At 36.9% G+C, this 12,000-nt stretch overlaps 1 protein-coding gene across 1 annotated transcript in view; it reads right to left on the bottom strand.

Annotated features, from left to right (window-relative positions):
• Positions 1-12,000, bottom strand: part of kif16bb (kinesin family member 16Bb) — a 42,705-nt gene that overhangs the window by 22,114 nt on the left and 8,591 nt on the right. The window contains exons 6-12 of the mRNA XM_016442227.1: positions 9,468-9,577; positions 9,200-9,342; positions 8,157-8,325; positions 7,925-8,047; positions 7,426-7,601; positions 6,650-6,715; positions 6,210-6,269 (exon numbers count right to left, since the gene is read on the bottom strand). Of these exons, the coding sequence (XP_016297713.1) occupies positions 6,210-6,269; positions 6,650-6,715; positions 7,426-7,601; positions 7,925-8,047; positions 8,157-8,325; positions 9,200-9,342; positions 9,468-9,577 (847 nt within the window). The remainder of the gene's footprint in view (positions 1-6,209; positions 6,270-6,649; positions 6,716-7,425; positions 7,602-7,924; positions 8,048-8,156; positions 8,326-9,199; positions 9,343-9,467; positions 9,578-12,000) is intronic.

Here is a 12,000-nt window from a genome sequence, read left to right as displayed (position 1 = left end):
TGTAAGTATACTGAAAAGTATATACAATACTAATTTTGTAACTAGGGCTGTCACTAAGGATTATTTTGGTAATTAAGGCAAAATGCAATCAAGGATTGTTTTACATTGAGTACTCGAATTGAATTGAGGAATCTTGACAGCCCTATTTGTAATGTTGTGTGAACTCAGGAATGATGAAAAGCAAGATCTAAATGCAAGGGGTACTTTCATGAACTAAACCAATAATAACACAAAGAGACATATGAACACGAGAAACCAAAGAACAAAGAGGATGGGAATAGGAACACATACAAACATAGGAAAGCCAACAAATGACAACCAAACACAGGGAAACCAGGCTTTAAATACACAAAGGTAAACAAGGAACACCTGAGCGGGCAATCACAGAACACCAATCACAAATAAAACTACAAAAGGACTAGACCTAAATGGAAACAGGAAACTAGACTACAATACAATATAAAGGTCCAAACATTACACGTGTCCCCCTATGACATATATTTCTGTCATAAATTCTTCAATTTAAACCAAAATTTTATTACTCGTAAAGTAAACTCTCAAAACAGCTCTGGAGTTCATGTAGAGTGCCTCATATAGTGAGATGCCAGACACTGAAAACAGCATGAGCGTAATGTGTGCTTAAGTATGTGTAGTAGACAAAACTGCTCTGCTCATTCACACAAAGACACAGAGACTTCACATTTAAACAGCAGTCTTTTGTGGTTTTATATTCGGAGTGTACAGCCCCTACTTTTGATTTATTCTTCCAAATTCTGTGACATTCAACGTTATACAATAAATTCCATTTTTATGACTAGATTTTGTGATTTCATCCACGTTTTCCACATCACGGAAATCATAGGGCACCGCATATAAGCTGAGGTAAAACTATTCTTAGTGATGACCTTTCTGAACAGTCCCGCTTCTGCCTCCGAAAGGGATCGTATAACAGCTGGCCTTTTATTCTCAAATAACTCTTAATGGTTCAATGGCTAAAAGTTTGATCAAAAAGACATCTTTTGATTTTTTTTATTATTCACCAAATATCTTCAAGATGCCATCACGCTCATCAAAAACAAGAATAGCTTCAGCCAGTTCATTAAACACAATCAGAGGTCCCGACTGCTTGCATCCTTGCTGTTTGTGTTACAAAGTATCCATCTTGTAGACACACATCCTTTGTTTGCATGTCTGTTAGCATTCTGTTCATTTTGTTTAACACACCCACTGAGACCATGCCATGTGCTGTTAGCAAGCTAGCAACTGGAACCCCAACCGAACAGTGATGGAAAGAATTACAACACGGCCATATTAATTAGAGCACTGGATGCTCTGAGATTAATCCACCATATGTGACTAATCAAAATCTCTTAATTAAGGACCGTAGCATTGTCTCGAGTTGAGCCTCAATGCTCTGGGCTTCTTGAATTAACCTGTTATATACCCCTTTTTTGCCCTTTTAGCACTTACTCAAAGGAGTTCTTGATTCAGCCAGCTTTTCTATCAAGTTTATGTAGTATAAGGCAACATGCTCTGAAACACTTCATCAACCTTTGTCATGTGTTCAGAAGTCTTGCGCTCGCTAGAGACAGGCCGCCAGCTCTGCTTTCTGCTTAGCACTCCCTGGTCAGGGTCAGTATCAACATGACCAACAGTTTGATTGACTGAGAGCTTAAGGAGATTAAAGTCATTTTGTAAATCCAGCACAGAATTAGTTCTATGAAGCAAAACTGGACCTACATTTATTGTATTTGGATCTGAATGAGAGACATTAAACTTAAAGTGATAGTTCACCCAAAAATGAAAATTCTGTCATTAATTACTCTCATGTTGTTCCAAACCTGTAAGACCATCGTTCATTTCGGAACACAAATTAAGATATTTTTGATGAAATCTGAGAGCTTTCTGACCCCTCCATAGACAGCAACGCAACTACCACATTCAAGGCCCAGAAAGGTAGTAAGGACATCGTTAAAATAGTCCATGTGACATCAGTGGTTCAACGTTTTTGATGAAATCCAAGAGCTCTCTGACCCTCCCATAGACAGCAACGCAACTGAAACGTTCAAGGCCCAGAAAGATAGTAAGGACATCGTTAAAATAGTCCATGTGACATCAGTGGTTCAACCTTAATTTTATGAAACTATGAGAATATTTTTTGTGCGCAAAGAGGACAAAAATAACGACTTTATTCAATGATTCTTCTCTTACGTGTCGGTCTCTGCCGCACATTCACAAGAGTACCATGATGTATGCGTTCAATATCTTTTTTTGTCCACATAATGAAAGTCAGTGAGGTCCAATGTTGCTTTGACTTCAGTGTTCTTCAAAAGATCTTCATTTCTGTTTTGCAGAAGACAGAAAAACATACAGGTTTGGAACAACATGACAGATTTTTGTTGTTGAACTTGTGATTTTAACCTCCAAAGCAAAATATTTGTGTTTATTTTAAGCTTAAGATTCTAAAGGACTCTTTTCAAATAAGTACTTGGCAGATTACTATATACTGGCTATGATATCCACCAAATAGTATGAAAATTCCCACGAATCGACACGGCGCATTTCTTTCACAGAAAGGAACCTTATTACATTGAAAAATCTCCAAGTTCATCACTCTGAAAACATACATTTAATCGCCACGTATGGCCATCACTCCAACTGTGCATATACACACACTGGGTGGCCATTGCAGACATTAGGGTGATCGAGAAAGAGAAACCACAAAGCACGGTACGCATAATCTCAGTTAATATTTCTTCACCAAGAGAAGCCAGTTTAATCATCTGCTGCACAAACCCCCCTCCCTTCACTCTGCCACATGTTGACTTCAACATCATTAAAGCAGTTTTATGGTGGCTGGATGACATAGTAATCTAAATAGCTTGAAAATTAAATATAAACCATGGGTAGACTTTCTTTTGTTTATTACATTGCTTCAAGTCCACGTGGAGGAGCAAAAAAAACATCAAAGTGCTACAGTGCCATCTTTTGGTTCAACCTTTTCACCTCGAATTTTCAAAAGGACACTGGACCTATTTGAAAGAACAGAATGACATGTAATATAACAACATTATTTAATACTCCAGAAATATAAGTACTGTAAGTACTAAACTTTGGAACACAGCTTTATCTTGTAAAGATATTTTCTTGTGTCCAAAAATTCTATTTGAATTGGATTTGGCTGTGATACTTTAATATTTAAATCTATTGAATTGTTAATTTTCATGTGTTTTATTGTCTGCCTCCAATATAATACTATAATCACACAAGACAACAGATGCTTAATATGCAATTGCTTGTCATTGCTGGAAAAAAAACAACGATAAAAACAGTCATCATCTGTGTTTTGGGGTTTGCAAAATCGCATTGCATTGTTAAATCTTCTGTTTCTCAGTCAAGCTCAGAGGAGGACCAAAAAAAGAGTGAGCTTTGAGAACTGTCCCTTTGTTCTTCTCTTTGTGGGCTGTCTCTTTCTCACCACAACACTTTCCCATCAAAAAAGATGCCAAAGCACTTGAAAAAGGTGGCGAAGAATAAGCAGTTGAGAAGTGAACACGCTCATCATGGTGGGACTTGAGAAAACAGCCCTGGAGAAGTGCTATTTGAAGTGATTATCTGCAATTAAATTCAGCTGATGCATCAACGGCTCGTCCCCATGCTGTTAGGTGGCTTGGCGAGGACAGAGCAGAAATTTACAGAAGCTGACGACAAATTGGTCCCTGGATACTTCCTCAACTTTCTTTCACCCCTAACACGTGCACACACTATTTTCGATTGGCTAAAAGCTGGATGGTCAGAGAGGCAGTTGGCATGCTGGCATTGCAGGAAGTGAGTAATAGCTAAATAGAGGTCTGGGCTATTTGGCCCTCTGTGGCTCATGTCTTGCTGCCTTGACTGCAGCAGATGAGCAGCTAAAAGCTCAGAGAGTATGCATGACCATCTGCCATCTCTGTTTTGCTCTCTGCTTCATAGATTTGGGTGTGTATGTGTGTAAATGAGAAAGGGAGAGGAGACCTGACGCAAAAAAAAGAGAGAGAGAGAGAGAGAGAAAAAGACTGTAAGCAACTCTTGCTCTCCTTCCTCCTCTATCATGGACTCTTTCCCCTTTTCCCTATCCGCTGTCACACACATACACGCAGGAGCAAGACAGAGGTAATAGACTCTCATACCAATGAGCAAATGCTGTGGCACTCTCACAGTTCCAGCTTGTGGCCTGAAATTGACCCCCAGACTCCAGCTACAGTCTGAAAACCTCCATTTACAACACCACAGGCTGCTACACAGCACCCCATCAAACATACAACCAGCCAAAGGCAAAAACGTCGCAAAACTGCGCTTATCAAGCGCAACACTGCCATCTGTCGGTGGGAAATCTAGCAGCTGAGGTAAAACGTGATATTTATAGAAGAATACAACTGTTATTTATTGCCATACAACCAGGGCCAGTTGCACCTCCACAATTTTTGACATAGAACAGTGCCGTGAATTTATTACGAGACAATCTGACTGGAGCAACATGGGGTTAAGTGCCTTGTTCAAGGGCATAGTTGTAATGACTCCTCATGGGGACCTTCCCTAACAACGTCACATCATCATATAACACTATTGTAGAAGAGGAAAACCAGATCAAGGAGCACATTAATAGTTGAGGTGTCTTAAGGTAAAATGGTCCGATTGCTGCTTATGTAGAAATTAATATTTACAAAAGACTACAGCATCTACTTCAGTTAAATATTCCTTATTTTTAAACAGAATATTATAGGAATATTAAACATACATTTTATATATAGTGGCAAGAATACATTTGTAAACCCTTTGAAATTATCAGAATTTCTGCATTGATTATTTATAAAATGTGGTCTGATCTTAATTTAAGTCGCAATTATAGACAAATGCAATCTGACTAAACTGACTAAAATAACACATTTTATCTCTTAAGAGACCCTATACACAAATGTAGAAAATTCCGTCTTGCATCATGTAAAAATAATTTGAAAAAAATACAACAGGCAATCCTAAAAGAAGCGAGAAAGAATCTAGGAGAACAGCAAAAAAAAAAAGTCTTTGTTCATGTCAACTATTATAAAAAACACTACACAAGTTTGGTGTTCATGAAAGAACAACATGAAAGAGCTGTCTACAAAATATTGAGACATGTCTCATGCCCTAAATCACCTGTTGATCCACAACAGTAGAGACAAAATTTGAACATTTTGGCAGAAATGCATGTTTTGTTTGGGCAAAAAAAGGGCATGGCACACTAACTCCAAAACCTTATTTAATTATATTGCAAAAATATAAGTTCTGTTGATAACAACATTAACTCAACCAATGCTGAATATGTCACACCAGTACATTAAACTTACTGTAGTACACAACCCTCATTAATCAGACTGAACTTAAAATTCACATCAAATTCATCAAAAGTGAACCCTGACTAATTTCTATAGTTCCAAACCTGCATCCGTGTAGAAGCAATATGGCTCTGCTTCACCACAGCTCTGAAATTTAATTGTCAAATAAACCAAGTACTTACAAAATACTTGACCAATTTTCACTGCACAGTTAAAAGGACAAAAGCATTAGTTCAAAAATCTGCTATCAGGACACAGAAATCTATGTGTGTGTGGCTCCTACAGGTTATTTAGTTGACTAACCAGCAATGTCTTGCTCTACATTTAGCAGCACATGTAGCCACAGTGATGCTCAAAGCTAAAGTGTTGTGCATCAGCTAATATTGCTAATATTGTTTTTCCACCTCACAAGCATACTATCATATCACTGACTGCCACTGTTTACACAGAACACTGCTTTTCAGAGAAGAGCAGACTGGATTCACCACAATCTTTCTCAGATCACTGTGGATGAACAAATGAGTTATAGAGGTAGAATCAATGCTGTGCTCTTCCAACTACAGTGGATTCTGGGAAAGAAGCACGCAAGCTGTGAGAGCTGAGTAATATCAAATAAAACCTGTTCTTCATTTCGACTGAAGGCATATGGTATACTTTATGGTTTATACGCACATGAAAAAAGTGGCACATACCAGTTTAAGAGTAAATAATGACAGAATTTTTATTTTTGGGTGAACAATTCTGTTAACCCCTACACTCGTTGGGACGTGGCACTTAATTTCATCAGCATTTTCTGAAATTCATGATTGAAAGGAACACGAAAAGGCATATTATTAATGCGTGCGAATTACCAACCTCAAGAATATTGTGGATTTCTTTCCAACGATTAGCCCACTGTTCTGTCAGCTCCTGAACCTGAGCAAAAAAGTGAGATCCTTTGCATTACTTCTATAAGGTAAAATCTTTTATCTCAAAAATGGGACAGTAAACAGCATTCTGAGCTCTGAAATAAATACAGCCCTCATTTACATCCAAACGTATACAGCATATTTACATCCAAACGTAAGAGCAGCATAATATTAAATTAAAATAAAAACAACAGTGCTGCTGCTAACCTCCTCTAACACAAAGGCTTTAATTATCTCCTTAAATCAGCATGCATCATACTTAAACAGCCATGAGATGTGGGCAAATCAAGGAGTGATCTGCTGCAATGCTTGGTTTTACCCAACTTTTAATCATCAGAAGATCCGCTCAAGTAGTCTGGGGATATGCAGAGAAATTGAGACACTTACTCTGGCTTCATCCTGATGAAGCCTCTCCTCCACACTCGACCCTGAAGGCTGCTCAAACGACACCATCTGAAAGGAGAAGGAGTGAAGCATTTAAGTCATGTGACCACTGAGAAACAAAACAAAGGCTATAATTCTGAGTACAAAAGTAGGCACTTCTGTGTATATGCCAGTATTGGGACATACTATATCATAAAGTTTCATCTTGATACTGCATAAAACATCTGTACACATTACCAAACCATAAAAGGCTGTGGCAAATGTTAGCTCAAAAATCATGCATAGTCATCTGGGTCATTCTGACATAATATTTTCTGTGTATTATGATCTGGGAAGCAGATACGCTCAGAGGTTCCTTTCATAGCTCAGGAGACTTGTTATTTAGTTATTTTGTAATTAGGGAACTCCCAAAATTGCTTAGGATAAAGAAAAGTGCACATAAATGAGACAATTGTTCACAGATAAATGATAAAAAATTTCATAATGAAATCTTGACAAATCTGAGCACAGTTTGAGCCATCATTGAAGTCTTTTCAGAAACTCGAGAAGACATGTGAGAATACTAGGGTCCTATTCCTATTCTCATGAGAGAAATAAGAGAAGCTGGAGACTCCATCTCCATCTCATTGCTGTCTAAGAGAAACAGAGATATTAACGAGATCTAATTTGTGATGTTTCATTCCTACAAACTAATCCTGGCATACCATATAATACTGATAATATATAAATTGAAATTCAGCCCGTGATGTCTGAGGAGGATGAAGTCAAATTTAAATCACCTGATTTCCTGCAGACAGCAGCGCTTTCAGGTGGGCAATCTCAGCTCGGAGCTCTCTGATAATCTTTACATTGCTGTCCTCATTCACAGTGGGCTTGTTTAAAATATTCTTGGCCCGGCTGGCATAACGAAGGGTGTTCAGAGTTTCGCTATAGTTTATGTCAGCAGGTGAGATGGCTGGAGTGACAAAAAAGATAAAGCAAAATGAATACTTAATACGTAATAAGGTGAGAAATCTCCTTGAAACAGAATATTAAAAAGTAGAACCAGCAGATCAAAGTATAAAGGCACAATGAGACAATCTTAAGAGTTAATCTTAATGGGGGAAAAAAAATTACATTTCAGTCTGCCGCTCTTTCTTATGGCCTTTTAAGGTGCTTTTTTTTTAGCCTTTTTTTTGGCCCAAACTTTTGTTGTATGGAAAAGAGAAGCTAGAACCTTCTGCAAAATAACTTATTTTTATGGAACTATGACAGTGATACATGTGACTTCTGACATACTAGCTATCATGATGGTTTTGGAGTTCCCGCCAAGACTGTCCTTTAGGAGCCAGGTGAGCACAGAGTCTCGATATGGAACAAAGTTTTGCTTCTTTTTCATTCCACCCCCAACAGACAGATCAGCTGTGACAACAGAAATAACAAAGAATATTCACTGAACAAACAAATCAAAGTTCATGTAATCTTAACCTACAATAATACATATCCTTCTGTAACGTTCTGAAGGTTTTACCTAAAGTTGAGATGACAATGCCCAGAGTAACCAAAGATCTATTAATGTTGGCACCCTCCTTAAGTCGGATGCCAGTAGCCTGTGTGGCATTAGCTCTTTCACTTCCTGCCAGGTCAACCAGATGTACCTTACTCACTGTCTCACTTGGTAACTCTGCATCAAACATGGCCTATAAGGACATATTTTGGTAAATAATACAGTCAGATATTTCTCATTCCAGAATTCAATAGCGCAGAACCAAAATGCAATAGGGAAAAGAAACGGGCAAAAACGCTTTTGATTGAGGAAAGTAAGATTGGAAAAGCTTTAGGCTGCATGACAGCTTGATCATGATCATGAATATATAAAAATAACCAACACACCTTACAGAGTTTAAAATATTAGTCTTATAACATGGAAAAAGTGAGAAGACAGACAGGACATTGACAAAATAAAGAGATGAAACTGAAAAAAGGTTATGTTTGGAGCAGCATACTATCACAATACTCTATTTCTAGTGTGATGGATAAACTGGAAGTATTATCAGCCATGATTTTTAGCATCTCTTACTTGACTCATTTTTATTGTTCATACAGTATTTCCAAATGTTAAAACATCTTTAAATAAGAACAGAATAAAAACGTAAAATAACCATAATTATATTCAAGAAGATAACTAAATTCCACTCAAAACATTTGAAACATTTCTTGCCTGCTGATTAACTTTTGTACTGACTATATACTGCTGAGTGCAGACTATTTTTTAATATAGTACATACTGTGCAAAGTAGGAATCTAGTATTCCATTCCAAACATAGCCATCGACACACTAACTAGACTCAAAGGTCACTCCAGCTGCATTGTGCAATATAACCCATGCATAATAAAATCACAATGATATCCATGTATCATTACCCAGACATCCCCAACATACACAGAAAAGGGAGAAAGCTCACTGGATAATACAAACAGGGAGATGATAACTTCAAGCTGCGACAGCTATCTGCACAAATGTACAAACAGAGAGGCAGATGGCATTCAGCAGAGGGTAAATGGACTCGCGACCTTGATGAAGTGAATGGTGAAGATGGCGTGGGATCGGCTGCTGACATGGTTCATGCCTGTGCTGGCAGTGGCACGCCTTCTGTTGCCCTCCTGCATCAACTGGCCAACCTCAGTATAGTTCTGCACATGGTGTCTGGAGAGGGCTGGACAACATATATGTGCACATAAGAGAAATATATACAACAGTTTGTATATTTTGAAATGCTCTTCTAGTATTCAGTGAAGTAACATTAAAACATGAGCAAGCTGTCAATCATCATGATTTTACCCTCCACATATGGTCCATCTTTAGGATGTTCCCTCACTCTCAGCTCACAGCCTCGTGTCTCTGTGCTGGGAAGGAGGTCTCGAACCCGCTCATTGTAGATTTCAAAGTAGCTGGAAGCACAAAGCATCAAAGACAAGAACAAAGCAGTGAAAGTTTGCTCTTGAAACATGACTTTATCTCAAAAGACAGCAACGATCTACTATTTTAGGATATAATGGGGAAAATAAGGTTTTTACCACACAAACTTCAAGATTGACTTATCTCTAGATGAAATCCTCTAATTAGGCTGATTTTAAATGACGCACATTCTAGCAATTTTGCTAAATGCCACTGGTTTAGTTTATATTTTGGTTTAATAGTTTATTTGCTAGCTTATTAAATTTTCTTTGTTTTGACTAAATCATTCGTGAAGCAATTGCCTGGAAAACTCAAATCAATTACCATCCACTGTTTGAATATCATCGTGCGTAAATAAAATGATAGAAAACTCTGACATGATGGAACACTGCGACTTGACAAGAAATTAGATGCCACACATTTTCCCTGAATCTGAGTATGCGGCAGTATATCACAACAGAGCTTATTACAGCAATCATGGGTGAGGGGGAAAAAGTCTTGCCAGTCAGAAAATAAATAAAATCCCACAAGACGATAAACCTATTTCGGGCTGTCTGCAGAAATGTGAATGTTTAAACAGGCTCCTGAAATGAAAGACAGATTGGTCCCTCTTCATCTTCTAATGAAGCTGGAGAGAGAGACAGCATCAGTTTGAGCTCAATACAAACTAACAGTGAACTAATTAAAACGTGACAGTCAGAAATCCTGAATGCCTCTTCTGCTAGAACTGTCCCTAGTGAATGAGCACTGTTTAAAGCAGGGAATCCAGGCAGTTAAACTACATCTTGCAGGCATTTGCAAACCACAGTCATATGCAAGACAAATCATTTAGAAAGGGTAAAGAAAGTCAGTCTTTTGTCCATTGAAGAGGACAGGTCTCACTCAGGAGTGTGACTAGGCTATTAAACTTTATTCGCCAATATTTTTTCCCAGATGTTTTTTTTTTTTTTTTGAAAGCACTGGGACTATTTGTTCCTTTTTTTTGTACAGCAATTCAGATTGCAATAGCAATTGATTTAATACGCAATAACTGTATTTTAAGACTTCATTCATACCACAAGCAAGAGATTTAACTCGACAGCTTCCTTGAGCGCATTCACATCTAGAATCTGCGCAGGCAAATAGCTTGCACTGAAATGTGGACTCAAACAGTCAATTTTTTACAACATGTAACACAACAGATATTTTTCAATTAATAGTATTTTTGTACAATATTGTTTCTTGTCAATATTGTTGTTAATCAATGCCTCTGGTGAACTACATAGCACCATACATTATATTTTGGAATTTTATAGCTCCATAAGAACGTGTTTGACTTTTGTCAAACCCTAGTATTGCAGTAAATTTAATAGGCCTTTACTATTGTTCACAAATTTGGGGTCAGTAAGGTTTTTTTTTTTTTTACTGTAATAAATACTACAATACTATAATACTATACTAGAAATACTATAATACTATTATCCATCAAGCACACATTAAATATACCAAAAGTGACAGTAAAGACATTTATGATGACAAAATATTAGTATTATTTTAAATAAATGCTGCTGTTTTGATCTTTGAACTGAATCTTGAAAAAAAATCACAAAAATACTAAGCAGCACAGTTGATAAAAATAAGAAATGTTTCTTGAGAATGATTTTGAAGATTGCTGCTGCTGAAAATTCCATTTTGAGAAACAAAAAATGTTTGTTGTTTTTGTTTTTTTATTGTATTTGTGATCAAATAAATGGAGCCTTGGTGAGCATTTTTTAAAAATCCCAAACTTCTGTGTATAACTAGTGTATAACTGAACTGGAATAGCTAGGTCATAGTATTGGGTAAACGTACCTATTAAGCTCCCCAAAATCTACATTGAGACATTTTTAGTGCACAAGATATTGGTTTCGGTACAAAAAGTTATGTTAAAATAAAATATTAATCTCTCACACAAAAGTATTACATTTTATTTTAAATGACAAAAGCATTTCAATTAAGATATACATCATTAAATGCAAAAAGTCTGGCTGTGCTTAATGGGTAAATTTTTGTACCCTTTAAGCACACTCCTGTTCCCATTAAGCTCACATCATGTTTTATTAACAATTCTTGTTTATTTTAAACAGCCTTTTTAAAGAATAATTGAAAAAATATTTTTTTGAAGGTACAAAGTCAACCACAAAAAAACAGAACACTAAAATCAAGGAAAAAGGGATTCAATTTGATCAGTTATATATTCATAGCGAAGTGTCATTTAAGCACACTGCAACATCTAGACTAGTCTGCGTTCAGCTAAGTAACATATTCAAAAATCAAATAAAACAAACCAATAAAACATTTCATTCATGGGGATGAACACAGAAACTAGCCTCATTATGAAGCCTCTTATTAAATGGATGTCAACTTATCTATAGTCTCTTAAGGCTGGAATACACTA

This window comes from Sinocyclocheilus anshuiensis, unplaced genomic scaffold (assembly GCF_001515605.1).
Source record: "Sinocyclocheilus anshuiensis isolate Anshui unplaced genomic scaffold, SAMN03320099.WGS_v1.1 scaffold487, whole genome shotgun sequence".
Taxonomy (NCBI): domain Eukaryota; kingdom Metazoa; phylum Chordata; class Actinopteri; order Cypriniformes; family Cyprinidae; genus Sinocyclocheilus; species Sinocyclocheilus anshuiensis.
This window is presented reverse-complemented; position numbering and strand designations above follow the sequence as displayed.